The following is a 17,150-nucleotide window of genomic DNA, read 5'->3' on the forward strand; positions in this document are numbered from 1 at the left end:
TGGCCACATCCATCTCAAAGCCATTAAACTTTGGGTAAACATCTTAAAAGGGGAGTGTTAATACAACATGATATCAGTGAATCCCTGGTGTTCGCCATGATATTTGCTCTAGCTGGCACTCAATTGAACTGGTACTCCCACAAGGTACTAAGTGGTCCCAGAATTTTTTAATACTGCACACACCGAGTGTTAAGATCCATTCTATACCAACGAGGTATCTCAGGTCAATCGTGCCAAATCTGGAGGCAGGAAAAATAAAACGTTAATCTACGTTTGGATCACTAGCGGTACAAATGTAAATCTACATTTGGACAGTTTAAGGGTTAAAGCATTTTTAACAGAAGTTCAGGGTTTGAGTTAGTTCTTATTATCCTTGACACCTTACATGTTCTTAATTTTTCTCAACCTGAGAACTTTTCTGAACACACCTCATACAACTGTCTACAGTTATATAAGAAAAATACATTAGAGTTCTTACCTTGGATCTTTTTAGCATGTTTCTCAATAGCTGCCACACAGGAGGCACAGGTCATACCAGTGATTCGGAGGAAACACTTCTCCAGATCTGCTTCATCTCCTTCAAATGCAACATTTTCTTGCCATGAACTGGTGACACTCACTTCTCGAGATAATTTTGATGATTGTACTGAGGAAAATAATTCAATATATATACATATATATAATTTTTTTTTTTTTTTTCAACAAGTCGGCCGTCTCCCACCGAGGCAGGGTGACCCAAAAAAGAAAGAAAATCCCCAAAAAGAAAATACTTTCATCATCATTCAACACTTTCACCACACTCGCACATTATCACTGTTTTTGCAGAGGTGCTCAGAATACAACAGTCTAGAAGCATACACATATAAAGATACACAACATATCCCTCCAAACTGCCAATATCCCAAACCACTCCTTTAAAGTGCAGGCATTGTACTTCCCATTTCCAGGACTCAAGTCCGACTATATGAAAATAACCGGTTTCCCTGAATCCCTTCACTAAATATTACCCTGCCCACACTCCAACAGATTGTCAGGTCCCAAGTATCATTCGTCTCCATTCACTCCTATCTAACACGCTCATGCAAGCTTGCTGGAAGTCCAAGCCCCTCGCCCACAAAACCTCCTTTACCCCCTCTTTCCAACCCTTTCGAGGACGACCCCTACCCCTCTTTCCTTCCCCTATAGATTTATATGCTTTCCATGTCATTCTACTTTGATCCATTCTCTCTAAATGACCAAACCACCTCAACAACCCCTCTTCTGCCCTCTGACTAATGCTTTTATTAACTCCACACCTTCTCCTAATTTCCACACTCCGAATTTTCTGCATAATATTTACACCACACATTGCCCTTAGACAGGACATCTCCACTGCCTCCAACCGTCTCCTCGCTGCTGCATTTACCACCCAAGCTTCACATCCATATAAGAGTGTTGGTACTACTATACTTTCATACATTCCCTTCTTTGCCTCCATAGATAACGTTTTTTGACTCCACATATACCTCAACGCACCACTCACCTTTTTTCCCTCATCAATTCTATGATTAACCTCATCCTTCATAAATCCATCCGCCGACACGTCAACTCCCAAGTATCTGAAAACATTCACTTCTTCCATACTCCTCCTCCCCAATTTGATATCCAATTTTTCTTTATCTAAATCATTTGATACCCTCATCACCTTACTCTTTTCTATGTTCACTTTCAACTTTCTACCTTTACACACTCTTCCAAACTCGTCCATATATTTATTGCCTCCTTCTATGCTTATATATGTCCATTACAATTAAGTATTGAATATTCTGGTCTAAAATGCTCATAGTTCAGTTTTATTCCTTTCAGTTGTGCTGTATTTATCACAAGGTGCATATTTATTTTGTATGATACATGCATACAACATTGTCAAACGCTCTAATCTTGAGATGACACATGATTTAACATAAACCTGGCTGTCTTCCAAGCTGATCTAATCTTGGCTGTCTAAGATAAGATTTGCTTGGATTTTTAACCCAGAAGGTTTAGCCATCTAAGAAAGTCAATGCATCATTGAGGACTGTCTGTCTTATTTCCACTGGGGTCCTTCAATTTTGTCCCCTAGGATGCGACCTACACCAACTGACAAACATTCAAGTATCTACTTACTGCTAGGTGAACAAGGACAGCAGGTGTAAGGAAACATGAATCAAGCACACTCAGTGTGTGAGGCGAAAGCGCTGCCAACCAAGCCACGGGACCTTAGCTGTCTCCTAACTTCTCTTCAGCTGACCTGACTTCCAGTTTTCTCCCTTTTCTCTATTACTTCTGATTTAATAATAGTCTGAGACAGGCTGAAATTCCACTTAATTTCATCTCTAATATGTGGGTTAGATATGAAGTGCTTCAGCATGGTACATACTGTAATATTTATTCATTGTGTATTGATAAATGATGTAAGTACATTACAAAATAGTTTCACACAAGAGAACAATTCCATTATAGTCTCTTGCCCCGTCCCTTCCAGCTTGCCTATATATAATGGCTCCTTCTCTCCTTCCTGTTAATGTGACTTTGTAAATGGTCTACATCGGACTGTAATGTCATCGTCAGCTCCTCTCTTCTATGAGCGGGTTATCTGTGTATTGTTCCAGTCACGGTATTGTGCCTTTTTGTTCTTTAGTCTGCTTAGCTAAAATTACATTGAGCCCTGGTTCCTCTACCCAATATTTGGGATGCATAATAAACCTAACCCCATATTAAAGCTATCAAATAAAGCACCCCAAGACATTAATTAAAAGTTATTATTCGAAGTGTCTAATTATTAAGTCCCACTTAGCGGGACTTGAGTCCTGGAGGTGGGAAGTACAATGCCTGAATTCTAAAGGAGGAATTTGGGATACCTGCTGTTTAGAGTGACATCTAAACTGTCGTATCTGTGTGCCTCTGGCAAGACAGTGATAGTGCGAATGATGGCGAGTTTCTTTTTTGGGTCACCGTGCCTCAGTAGGAAAGAGCCAGCATGTTAAAAATTATATAAAACAGTTTGACAAAAACATGAAAGGGCAGATTTCAAACACACCAAAGATATTAAATAAGTTTGATTATGACCACTTCTTTGATGCATCTAATATGATACAAAAGAGAGATCACAATTTTAAGCTTGTCAAGTCTTAGCACAGAACAGAAAATAGAAAAACTTCTTTACTCACTGTAATAACAACAAAAAATCTATGGCAGACAATCTGATGAAGACAGTGAAGCAGTAACAATGTTCAAACTTTAAAACATTGTACAACTGGACAAATTGCTTAGATTAAAAAGAACTGTTGCAGGTTGCAGACTCCTTATTCTCAACAGTGCCACTAGAGATGGGTGCTATGGCAGGCAAATTCAAGTAATTATCCTGTACTGTTTAACTTCAAATATTTTTAATAGATGACCCAAAGAAAACATTCACCCTCACTCACTCCCTAGCTGTCTTGCAGTCTTCTAGATGAATGTGGACATCACAATTCCAATGGCACTTAACCTGCTCTACTAAGTGTAAGAAATAATTGATCTTACCTTTACCATTCATCACTGGCTGCCTCTGATTGGATTCATCTGTGTTCACACAGGCCTCAAAGCCCATATCTTCAATCATATCAGCTATTAGATCACCAGTTACTAGTTCAGGGTTGAACTCCACTCTTCCTTCAGCTTTTTCTAAATTAACCTTCGGAGAATAAGAGGTATAGCATATTATTACATATGCAAATTTCTCTATATATGGTATATATAAACATTTACCGAGTTTTTTCAGTAAGCGTGCATGGATGTATGGACTTTAGTTGATGTGTGTGTATATGTATATTTATTGTATATGGAAGAAATTACAATAAAATGCATGACTGCAAATATGTAAAAATATCAGTGAAAATAGGAAATAAAACCTAAGCACTTTCACGTGCTTACACACACATCTTCAGATACGTATGTATATACGTATGCATACATACATACATACATGCATGAATGTATGTATGTAGCTTTGTATACATGTGTGTAGGTGAACATATGCATATATCTTACCCATTTGTCACAGTTTACCTTAAGGATAATTATTTAAGAGAAAATGGAAGAATTGGTAAAATCAGTTACAGAAACATGCATAAATTTTCTTTTACTTTTCTATGGTTCAATGAGGTTCCTATCTCGTCATCATTATCATAATTAGGTACTGTATATTAAAGTATAGCTTATATTTACGAGAAACAAAAAACATCTTACCTTTATGCTCTTAATGCCAGCCTTCACTCCTATACTGCATTCTATGTTTTGAACACAGGAGTTACAAGTCATTCCCTGAATGGATATTATACAGGTTTCCAACTTCTCACCAGATTGTAAAGCATCTTGAAGTGTTCCTTCAAATCCCATATCACATATGTATTTCTGCAGCTGCCCTGGGTTGGTTTCTTGAGGATTATATGTAATTATTCCCATTTTTTTTTCCAAACTCACCTGTGGAAAATAACTGTTGTACAGGGTTTTGTCTTAATTATTAATTATTGGAGACATATGGTTTTTAATACCTGACGTGCTGTTGGAGTGTGAGCAAAGTAACATTTATGAAGGAGGGGTGTTAATGTTGCAGTTTTATAACTGTAGTGTAAAGCGCCCCTCTGGCAAGACAGTGATGGAGTGAATGATGATGAAGTTTTTCTTTTTCAGGCCACCCTACCTTGGTGGGAATCAGCCGATGTGTTAATACAATAAAATAAATAGTACAGTGTCATACCTTGTCAACTGTTCCAAACCTCTCACAACCCTGTTCTTATGTTTAATTTTGATTTTTTAAATGAAAACGCAAGTTAATTTTCTTTGATTTCCAGCTCCTCCACTTCACTACGAGGTTGATGCTTGAATTTTTCTTATATCTCTATCCATTTGCCTAAAACTTTAACAAGATTTCTTGCTATTACAGTATATCCATGTACAGCTTCTCCTCACTTAGCGACGTATTCATTTACCGATGACTCAGACTTGCGATGGGCTCTCTGACCAATTTGCATACCTAAATAATGTATATCAGAGCTGATTTCCTCTATTCTGTTTATTACTATATACAGTACACTACTGTATAAATATTTAAAAATATGCCAGAAATGTTATAAATGGTGCAAAAGTGACATTAAAACAATATTAGAGATGGTTGACACAACCCCACTACCATTATAGTATGCTCCTCATTTAGCATCAGATTTGTTTACAGACATGGTCTTAGGAACAGAACTCCGCTGCTAAGTGAGGATAGGCTGTATTTATCATTATTCATGGAACCCAAGAGGAACACTAGTGATACTGAATGTGAAAAGATGATGACTATGGTATGAATATATGTTGATAAGCAAGTACATCCTAGGTAGTAGGTTGGTAGACAGCAACCGCCCGCTGTATTTATCATTATTCATGGAACCCAAGAGGAACACTAGTGATACTGAATGTGAAAAGATGATGACTATGGTATGAATATATGTTGATAAGCAAGTACATCCTAGGTAGTAGGTTGGTAGACAGCAACCGCCCAGGGAGGTACTACCGTCCTGCCAAGTGAGTGTAAAACGAAAGCCCGTAATTGTTTTACATGATGGTAGGATTGCTGGTGTCCTTTCTTCTGTCTCATGAACATGCAAGATTTCAGGTATGTCTTGCAACTTCTACTTACACTTAGTTCACACTACACATACATGTACAAGCACATATATACACGCCCCTCTGGGTTTTCTTCTATTTTCTTTCTAGTTCTTATTCTTGTTTATTTCCTCTTATCTCAATGGGGAAGTGGAACAGAATTCTTCCTCCGTAAGCCATGCGTGTTGTAAGAGGCGACTAAAATGCCGGGAGCAAGGGGCTAGTAACCTCTTCTCCTGTATATATTACTAAATGTAAAAGGAGAAACTTTCATTTTTCCTTTTGGGCCACCCTGCCTTGGTGGGATACGGCCAGTGTGTTGAAAGAAAGAAGCAAGTACATATTTAAGATATACCATAGTAAGCTGTAAGCAGGATCTCAGACCATGAAAATGGCTTTTCAGCATGAGGTGTATGAATCAATGATTCACACAATAAGGAAAACTGAGATAGCTATTCACACCTGTGTCTAGTGCAGGTGACAGTTTAATTATTACTGTATTATTATATTACAGGAGAAGTGCTAAACTCACAGGTGTCATATAATGCCTGGGAATGAGAGGCAATCAGGTTTGACTCATGGAAGAGGAGGACATGTTCAATTCTTTGGATCAAAAATCCCTCACTAGCATCAAGAAATCTCCCTTCAGGAAAGGTGACAATGAAGTGATCAGTCAGAAGGATGTGTATGAGGTCTGTACAGCTGAATAAGAGAGAGGGGTTGTCAAATCTCTGGACTGTAAAAAAAAACTGCTCCAATTATTTCCAACAAAATACAATAACCCTTGGTTGATAAACAGTATAGTATGTCCGAGACGCTGACACAAAACAGAATGACTTGGAGGGCATATAAACACTTAGTCATCCTAGGAAAAGTTGGAGGGAAGAGGTAAAGGAGGTTAAGTGTGCGAGGGGCTCAGACTTCCAGCAAGCATGCTTGAGTGTGTTACATAGGAGGGAGTGGAGGCAAGTGGTTTTTATGGCATGACATGCTGTTAGAGTGTGAGCAAAGTAACATTTATGAAGGGATTCATGGAAACCAGTTAGCCAGGCTGGAGTCCTGGAGGTAGGAAGTACAGTGCCTCCACTCTGAAGGAGGGGTGCAGATACTATGTTGCAGTTTTTGAACTGTAGTGTAGGCATGCCTCTGGGAAGACAGTGATGGAGTAAGTGATGATGAAAGTGTTTCTTCTTTATTGGTTTGGTCACCCTGCCTAGTGGGAAACGGCTGATGTATCAATAAAAAAAATGTCCAAGTGGTGACAAACGACACAATCAGTAGGTTGCAGTACTGTACATCAATCCTCCCCATATATGTCATATCTTTCTCTTACATTACTTAAAAATATACCAGTACATGATTAACATTTTTAAAATATAAAGAAAGAAATTGTTAGGTTTTAACAGATATACTGTCTGCCTCACTGTAGGCTAGGGCTCAGAAATTTATGGGTCAATCCAAAGCACACAAATACTCATGCAGAAACAATGCAACACCTGACTGTGACTTTCACCTCTGATCAAATTTCACCAAAATTATACTGTACAATCCAATGCAATTTACAGCATAATAGTGACACAATTCTTGTGAAAAGCCCATAGTATGCACAGTATTAAATTACTTGACAAATACTGTAACTGTTCCGAAATTATTTTTTATATACACATTTTTATTATGCTTTAATATTATTGTACTGAGAAATATTAAATTAAAAATCTGAAAATGTAATTTACCTTTATGGATAAGACACCTGGTTTTCCTCCAACTGTTGACTCTATGTTCTTCACACATGATATACAAGTCATGCCTATAATACCCACAGTTACAATAGATGCATCAGTTTCCAAGAGTGTAGCTTCAAAACCCATATCATCTATTATCGTCCTGAAATGAGAATAAAACTATTAACCACCAAGACAAGCAGTCTTTCAATGATTTGCCCACATACTGTACTGAAAATAGTCAACGTAAGCTCAGTATATATTCTTCAATTAAATGTAATTTATTAGGTAGGAGGTTGGTAGACAGCAAACACCCAGGGAAGTACTACTGTCCTGCCAAGTAAGTGCGAAACAGAAACCTGTAATTGTTTTCATGATGGCAGGACTGCTTTGTCTTTTTTTTGTCTCATAAATGCATAGGATACAAGGTATATTTTGCTACTTCTACTTACACTTAGGTTACACTACATATTCATGTACAAGCATATATATATACACACCCCTCTGGGTTTTCTTCTATTTTCTTACTAGTTCTTGTTCTTGCTTATTTCTTATCTCCATGGGAAAGTGGAACAGAATTCTTCCTCCATAAGCCATGTGTGCTGTAAGAGGTGACTACAATGCCAGGAGCTAGGGGCTAGTGACCCCTTCTCCTGTATATATTACTAAATTTAAAAAAGAAGCTTTCATGTGTCTTTTTGGGCCACCCCACCTTGGTGGGATACGGCCCGTGCATTGAAAGAAGAAGACACCCATCTGGGTTTTCTTTTATTTTCTTAATAGTTCTTGTTCTTCTTTACTTCCTCTCATCTCCATGGAAAAGTGGAACAGAATTCTTCCTGTGTAAGCCATGCATATCGCAGAGGAAAGTACAATGCAGGGAGCAAGGGACTAGTAACCCCTTCTCCTGCATACATTACTAAATTTATAAAAAGAAACTTCCATTTTTCTTTTTAAATCTCGGTGGGATGCAGCCATTTTTCTTTTTAAATCTCGGTGGGATGCAGCCAGTTCTTTGAAAAACAAATGTAATTTAGATGTTTTTTAGTGCATTTCATTTGTATTAATTTTTAAAGGAATTAAAAAAATATGCATACCTCACTACATTTTTCAAGGTTTAACTTAACATAAATTAAAACACAAAAGTGTAATTCAAACTTATCAATGGCACAAATTTACCCATGTTTAAAAAATAAAAGAATAGGCAAGATGAGTACGGTATAGTTCATCCTATTACCAAAGAAGACCTATGAGATAGATCGAAATACAGTGGACCCCCGGTTAACGATATTTTTTCACTCCAGAAGTATGTTCAGGTGCCAGTACTGACCGAATTTGTTCCCATAAGAAATATTGTGAAGTAGATTAGTCCATTTCAGACCCCCAAACATACACATACAAACGCACTTACATAAATACACTTACATAATTGGTCACATTCGGAGGTAATCGTTATGCGGGGGTCCACTGTATACAATACCATCCTCTTTTTGTCTGCTATATATTCTCCATACGGGTTCATTTGTACCATAATATATACTGCTAACTTTACCTGATGACTTCTCTCGAAGTGTGTGCTGGGTCTATGATGAGAGTGGCTACTTCTTCTTCCAGAGATACCTTTATATAGTGGACGCCATCTTGTTTCCCAATATTGCCTTCAATATTCTTTACACAGGAATTGCATGTCATGCCTGGAAAGTAAAATAATATACTGTAGTTATGTTGAAGATTAGTTCAAAGAAATAACTGAATGAAAGCAAACCCTAGTTAGATTAAATAAATATTTTTCAATGAATATCGCTTATTTTAGCTAACAAAATATAGATCTGATTAGAGATGTTATTTTATCTGTAACACAATTTTCATTTAAGAAAATGAGGGGAATTGAAAAAATTTGAGCAAACTAATCTTAAGAGGCACCATCAGGAAATATTATACTAATCAATTTCGCTGAAAAATTTCACGATTTATACAGTTTTGTCAACTGAACATGACTATTTGTGTCATTCCAATTCTACAAAACTGAACTATTTCACATCACTTTGAACAAGAAAACAACATCACTAATGGCACATTTAAAAATACTTGTCTATTCTGAATCTTTATACTGTATAAAACCTCAAGAGTTATGCTGCAAATATATATTCCACACCCTTAGCATACAGGGAAATGTGTGCCACATGTACAGAATTACTAAGAGAAATGGGAGATTGCTTCTGCCCTGAGGTTGCTTTACAGTCTTTCATTTTCCCTGTCTCTATCTCAATATCAATTAGAGTACTACATATTATATACCCAACATTAAATACTATATCAAAGTATCCTCACCTTTAACAGAAATTTGAATTAGCTGGTCACCACAGGCACAGGTGATAGGCTCTCCCAGTAGATTTGCAACTCTGATGTTACTGTCCATGTTCCCTGCAATGTCTTCCTTATCATCATCCAGAATCAATTGGTTTCCATTAATTTTCACCGGAGAGACGTTTCTGTTTAAAAGTTTAGCTTCAAACCCCATATCATCAATCCTGTCAGCAACTTGTGCACCAGTGATCACATATGAATTGTGAATTACAGTTCCTTGTTTTCTTGCCAAATCAACTTTAATCGAGTGCACCCCAGGAAGAGCACTCACTGTTCCTTCTATGTTCCGCACACATGACTGGCATGTCATGCCTTCTATACTAATAAGTGAAGTTAAAGAAGCCATTTTTATCTTGCAGCTTCACAAGCAAAAAACAATAATTTGTTTTTGTTTCACAAAATATTTTGTGTCTGTCTAAGAAACATTCTTTCAACTTACCCAAACTTCCTTTTCATAGCGTTACTTTCCATATTATCAAGTAACATTATACATTACTGTCTTTTATAAAAATCATGACAAAAAGTTCTTGCTACTGTGTCAAGAGAAAACCTTCCATTTCCTGGAGTTGGATGAAATGTCAGAGTTCAGTTGATAATGTTACGTCCTCAATTAGCAATAGATAATAAGTTACTTATAGTACAGAATGTAGTTCTGACGTATATTCTTTTCTTGACCTCAATTCCAAAGACCTGTAAAAGTAATTATAGTCGTATAAGCATAAATATATACACAAGAAATACGTATTACGTACTTCACAAAACACTGAATTTATTTATATACAGTGGAACCTCGGTTTTTGTATGCCCTAGTTTTTATACGATTCAGTTTTCGACAACTTTTTCGTTGAAATTTTGTCCCAGTTTTCGTACATCCGCTCAGTTTTCGTACAGTTGAAAATAGTCTGTGCCAAACTCGTCCACCTGCCCGCATGACTTGGCCACTCATTTCGTGGAATTGAGTGCCCACACAGAGCATCACCCGGCACGTTCATCAGAAACATTTCATAATAATCCATTGTTTTTGTGCTTGTTGTGGAAGAGTTGGTGGACGACCACAGGGAAGAGCTAACCACTGAAGAGCTGCAAGACCTTCAACTGGAACAGCAACAGACTGCAGCTGAGGAAATTGCTTCAGAGGAGGAGGAAGAGAGAGAGAGGGGAGAACGTGCCTTCTTCAGTGATTAAGGACATACAGTATGTGCAAAGTGGAATGAGTTGCAAAGTTTTGTGGAGAAATATCACCCTAACAAAGCTGTTGGAAGCCGTGTCTGCAACATGTTCAACCCTAACAAAGCTGTTGGAAGCCGTGTCTGCAACATGTTCAATGACAATGCCTTGTCCCATTTTAGGCAAATCTTAAAGAGATGCCAGAAACAGACCTCTCTGGACAGATCTTTTGTTCGACAGGGGTCCAACGACTCAAGCTGGTCATGGTGCCAGTAAAAAACAAAGAAGGGAAGTAACCCAGGATAGGGTCTTGATACCTAATTTCCTTATGGACAGAGATTCCCTTTCCAAACAATAACCTCTCCTCCTCCCTCTCCCCTCCTTGCTGTATTCCATATGCCAACAAGAGTCTTCAATAAAGGTAAAAGTGATGTTAAATGTTCATTTATCCATTTCATTAGTCATTTATATTTCTTATTGTTTTCTGTATGTAAAACTATGGTTATTCTCTATAAAATGTATTTTTTGTTAATATTTTTGGACGTCTGGAATGGATTAATTGGATTTCCATTATTTCTTATGGAAAATATTGCTTCAGTTTCGCACAATTCAGTTTCCGTCAGACTTTTTCGAACGGATTAATCACGAAAAACCGAGGTTCCACTGTACTAGGTGTTCCTTATTTTGTTGTACAGTAGATGCAATCCAGATCCTTGGCAACTCTACCAAGATCTACCAGACCAGTAACAACTAAACATAAGAATCTTCAATGCACTTTGTGAACCACATCAAGAGCATATGGCGATCATTAATTGCATATACTACCAAATTAATGATAAAAATTAAACACTGCCCAATAGCAAATTTGCCAAAGTGAATTCACATAAAGCAAGAGAGACCTATACTGTCAGGAGCATAACTCATAAATCATGATGATATGCAAATAAATTGTGATAGGACATTATACAGAAATGTACAATATTAATACAGATATACAATTAAGCAAAGGAAAGTACACTTGTCTATGTGTGATCCAAATATTGGAGACAACTACACCTGTGCCGCCAACACCTGATCAAGCATATAAAAATCTACAAACATATGAAGGTTCGCAATGAGACTGGTAAAGTAACTTATGGTGATAGAATACAAGAAGACAAAGAATTCAAACTAACAACACTAGAAGAAAGGACCAGGGAAAATATGCTGACATACAGACTCTAAATGATTTGATGACAGTGGGGACAGGCATCAGGAGGGAGCCAGGGTAACAGAGATAATGGCTCAACGCGCATAGGCATAGGGAAGTTACGAGGTACATTTTTAGTTTTATGGCTGTAAGTATAGTGCACTAGAAGGAGAGGTGGAAGTAAACACCATATACAGTTTAAAAGCAGATATCAGCGGCAGTGTGGAGGCTAAGAATCAATTAAAGCCGCTCGATCATGTCCAAGCCAACATACACTGGTAAATCAAACCTGCATGTGGTCTTCCTGAGATGAGAGCAACAAGTGCTCTGGTGGACGATGCAAAACACTATAGTGTCCTTAGTCATAAGGTCAATGAAATCATGCATCAGCCAGGGACGGGAGGAGAGCATCGTTCAGGAAGTATACACTGAAGTAGCACGGTGAGACAGACCAAACTTCCCACCTCAAATGGATGTGGAGTATCAGTAACAAAACCTACTTGGAGGTCACTTGTATTTACTTCCAGTTGGGTGGCTGGTTAAATATTGCACATTAAAAAGTACTGTCATTGACTGAGTTTATGACTCAACAAAATCTTAGGTTATGACGCAATCGTGAGTAGCCTCACAAGGAAACGGATATAACAGCCTTGCACCAATGACGAGCCAAAGAAATCTCAATTCAACCTCATACTCTGTCAAACTAAACGACGACACTCGTGATGTTCTTGACAATGTGGTGTGGATCACATCCGGTGCGTGTGACCCATCTCCCATGACAGCTCAGTGACCCGTGCACCAAGACACAGTTCAATGAGTAGGGGGTGGGGAGTCACTCAATGTGACCAGTGAATCATGAGAGCTCCGTGAGGAGGGGGTCACCCTTAATATATGTGACCAGTGCATCATGCCATAGCTCGGAGATGGCTAGGCTACCCATAATGTGTGACCCGCGCCCCATAACTCAGTGAGAGGGCCAGGTCACCCACAACGTGATTCATGCTCCCATAACAGCTCAGTGAGAAGGCCAAATCACCCACGTGTGATTCATAGTCCCACACAGCTTAGTGAGAGGACCATGTCACCCATGAGCCCTTTCTTTGTTTTGTTTTTTCCCCAAAACCCCACACTGGATGTTCTCGCAAATACCTTGCACAGTTGCGTGTCGGCGATCGCCTGCCCACTCGCCTTATCAGTCATCCTCACCAAATCCAGTCTCCTGATTTGATCCACGATCGACCTAGCAACTGGGTTAAGCCCTGGTACTATTCCTCTCGCCAGCTTATTCTTCCCCTATTCCCAATTCCCCGCTCACCCCACAAGGGTCTTGCCTATCTTTTTGACCCACGAGTGATAATGCTTCCAACAGCTCAGTGAGAGAGCCAGGCCACCCACATGTGATCTATGAGCCCTCCTTACTCCCCATAACAGCTCAGTGAAAGAGCCAGGCTACCCACATGTGATCCATGCCCCCATAGTAGCTCAGCGAGAGGGCCAGGTCACCCTCAACATAACCCCGAGAAACTACCTGAAGTACGTATATGGTTGCGTCACTCACCATAATATGCAACCATCAAATGCAACCCGACAACCTAAACCAATGTTATTTGTTGATGCCACTCACGTTATATGCTGATGTTACTATAATTATGAGCCTTAACGCTAAATAATAGTAAATAACGAACTACAAAATATGCTTACATGGATGATGACTCACAATCAAGAGGCGCTGCATACAACATATACCTCGAAATCAGTGACATTAAACAGAAAAAAAAGGACGAAGTTAATAGGTAAGCCAACCTGTCGGTATTGTATACCATTTTGAAATTCACCCTGTAAGACACTGCAACACAATGGCATCTTGGTACAGAAAACACCTTGGACAACTTTTTCAAGTGAGAATTGTTTGATCTGAGAGGGACGTGACCTCACAGTGGCTGCATTCTCACTACTCTGCACCTCTCCTTCCGACAGTATTTAAGTCTCCGCACTGTCGCTTGATCTTCAGATAGTTCCAGACTATGGAACTGAACTTCTCCAGGCTGAGGGACTGACAACCTCAAATCTACGACTTCAAGGGTGATGGACTGATTACATCGTCTTCACATCTCTACTGTTCCTGCCTACTTTCTGTATTCAACTGAAGAAGCCTACTGTGTAAGCGAAACGTTTCGGAATAAAGTTGCCTATGTGTCTTACCTACCAACCTGTCGGTATTGTATACCATTTTGAAATTCACACTGACTTATTGGGTTATCCTATGACATATTTTACATAATTTACTATATAAAATCACTGCAAAAGTTCCTTACCTCCAGGCCTACACATATTTAACACATTAAAACTGAATATTTATATTCTTCACATAAATAAAAATATAAAAACATTAGGTATTCTTTCAAAGATCTGCTGTATTTATTACTACATACCACTTACACTATGCTATACATTAATAAATAAAATTTTTACTTATGATTTTATACATGTTAATTATCTTTTGACGCTCCCCTTCCCAGCAGTTACAATTATGTCTAGTAGAATTTTTTATAAACACGGGTCATGCAACGCAGGGAAACGGGGAGGTAATCAGGTTTGATCCAAAGAAGAGAAAGGAAGCCCCAGATCCCTAGATCAAGCGCCCCTTCCAGCGCCAAGGAACCCCCCTTCCTCTAGAAAGGTCTTGTAACAAACATTTTGGTATATATGACACCGTCACAAGTAAATCACACAGGTGACATCATAATTTGTCACCCTATTTCTGGTTAGTGAATTTATCCTTCTTGCCACCAATTTTCTCATCTCGGTCGTTTAGGTAATATATGACGAGGAGTCTTGTGGAGCTTAGATGAGTCCTGTGGAGCTCAGAGTAGTTCTGTGGAGCTAACAGGTGTCCTGTGGAGCTTAGAGAAGTCCCGTGGAGCTTAGAGTAGTCCTGTCTAACGTAGAGGGGTCCTGTCGAGCTTAGAGAAGTCCTGTCGAGTTAGAGGAGTCCTGTGGCGCCTCACGTGTAACCAACTACCATTTCGATTTTGTATCATTTACGCTCTTAGTACCTTATTGGGTGACTGGCGCTACAGCTCATCATCATACTGTACATAACGAGCATATGGTTTCCAACGATATTATTACATTAATGGTTTAGAAAACCGACAAGTTGATGACTAAGATATATTGACCGTGCTTTTTGTAATAGGAATAAGAAGATGAGAGATAGAGTGTGCTTCCCTGGAGCTGGTGTTGGGGACTTAGTTAACAGGCTGGATAATATCATGTCCGGTAATGGGAGCAAGCCCATTATCTGTCTCAGTGCTGGTGGAAATAATATTGGGAAGGGTAGGAGAGAAGAGCTGCTAGATAAGTACAGGTCAGCTATAGATTTCATTAAGTCTAAGGGAGGGGTCCCAATCATATGTAGCATATTGCCTAGAAGGGGAGTAGGAAATGAATGGTTGTCTAGGGCAATTGGTGTAAATTGCTGGCTAGACAGATACTGCAAGGAACTTGCAATCCCATTCATTGACAACTGGAACAACTTATATGGCAAATATGGTATGTATGCAAGGGATGGGGTACATCTCTCTGGGGCTGGGGTGGTAGCACTTGCAAACTCAATTGAGAAGGCCATTGGTGAAATGCCTATGATTTTAAACTGATAGAAGATAGAGGTATGGGTGTGTGTGTGGGAAACAAGCAGGTTGCAATACTAGGGTTGGAAACAATAAATGTATAAAAGGCATTCAGCATGAAGTTGTAAATAAAGGCAATAGATCAGGTCAGCAAACAAAGGGGGACAGCAGAGGGCAGCAAGGGACTAGCTCCCTTAAGGTTTACTATACTAATAGCAGGAGTGTAAGAAATAAGATAGATGAGTTAAGATTAATTGCAAGTGCAGGAAACATAGATATTATTGCTATAACAGAGACCTGGCTCAATCTGAAAGATGGAGAGATGCCCTCTGAATGTCACATACAAGGCTATAAATTATTCCACACTGACAGGGTCAACAGGAAGGGTGGTGGAGTAGCGATGTATGTCAGAGACAATTTAAATTGTGTTAGACAAGATATAAAATTAGAAGCGTCGGCCACTGAATCTGTTTGGTTACAGCTTCTCGAGGGCCGAAAAAACTAATTTTGGGTGTGATTTACAGGGCCCCAAATCTTGATAGGGAGTGCAGTAAACTTCTATGGGACGAAATTCGTAAGGCATCTACATACAAAAATGTTGTGCTAATGGGAGATTTCAACTGTAGACAGATTGACTGGAGCAATTTGACAGGAAATTTAGAGTCAGGTGACTTTCTTGATACGATCCAGGATTGTTTTTTAAAACAGTTTGTGACAGAGCCAACTAGGGGAAATAGCCTCCTTGACTTGGTTCTTGCCAGTAGGGAAACACTAATTATTAATCTTGAGGTTAATGATGTGCTTGGGGAAAGTGATCACAAATCACTCAGTTTTAATATATCATGGAATTCCCCTAATAATGGCAATCAAGTCTCTGTCCCTGACTTTCGCTTGGCTGATTTCATAGGACTGAAAAATTACTTAGGTGGGCTGAACTGGAATGACCTGACTAAGGGTCAGGTAGGTGGTGATGGTTGCCGATATGACGCTTTCCAGGGCATAGTTCTAGCTGCTCAGTCAAATTATGTTCCAAATAGGGAAATCAGATCAAACAAAAATGATCCTAAATGGATGAACAATAGATTAAAATATCTGATTGGTCAAAAGAGAGGCATATATAGGCAAATCAAAAGAGGAGAGGGGCAATTAAGAAATCAATATATTCAGTTAAAGAGAGAAATAAAAAAGGGAATTAGAAAAGCAAAGAGATTATGAGGTTAAAGTTGCAAGAGAATCGAAGACTAACCCAACAAGATAAAGTCAGTTGATCAAATGAAAATGCTGGCCCACAGATGGCTCCAACTTCATCCTGTTCCCTACGTGTATGTTTCATAACAATAAAAATGCTTTCAAATGAGCTGATGTAGGTAACAGCTCTTAGCTTGCCAATAAAGTTAGGAATCCTTAACCTGTAAATAGCTTGTC

The 17,150-nt window shown here is 38.8% G+C and overlaps 1 protein-coding gene across 8 annotated transcripts in view; it reads right to left on the bottom strand.

Annotated features, from left to right (window-relative positions):
• ATP7 (copper-transporting ATPase 1) overlaps positions 1 to 17,150 on the bottom strand; it is a 121,936-nt gene that overhangs the window by 75,008 nt on the left and 29,778 nt on the right. For all 8 annotated transcript variants that reach the window (XM_053778844.2, XM_053778845.2, XM_053778850.2 and 5 more), the window contains 6 exons: positions 9,705 to 10,430; positions 8,926 to 9,067; positions 7,386 to 7,536; positions 4,249 to 4,482; positions 3,544 to 3,694; positions 479 to 646 (listed from right to left, as the gene is read on the bottom strand). In XM_053778844.2, coding sequence (XP_053634819.1) covers positions 479 to 646; positions 3,544 to 3,694; positions 4,249 to 4,482; positions 7,386 to 7,536; positions 8,926 to 9,067; positions 9,705 to 10,086 — 1,228 coding nt within the window. In that variant the 5' untranslated portion in view covers positions 10,087 to 10,430. The remainder of the gene's footprint in view (positions 1 to 478; positions 647 to 3,543; positions 3,695 to 4,248; positions 4,483 to 7,385; positions 7,537 to 8,925; positions 9,068 to 9,704; positions 10,431 to 17,150) is intronic.

Source organism: Cherax quadricarinatus, chromosome 32 (genome assembly GCF_038502225.1).
Source record: "Cherax quadricarinatus isolate ZL_2023a chromosome 32, ASM3850222v1, whole genome shotgun sequence".
Taxonomy (NCBI): Eukaryota; Metazoa; Arthropoda; class Malacostraca; order Decapoda; family Parastacidae; genus Cherax; species Cherax quadricarinatus.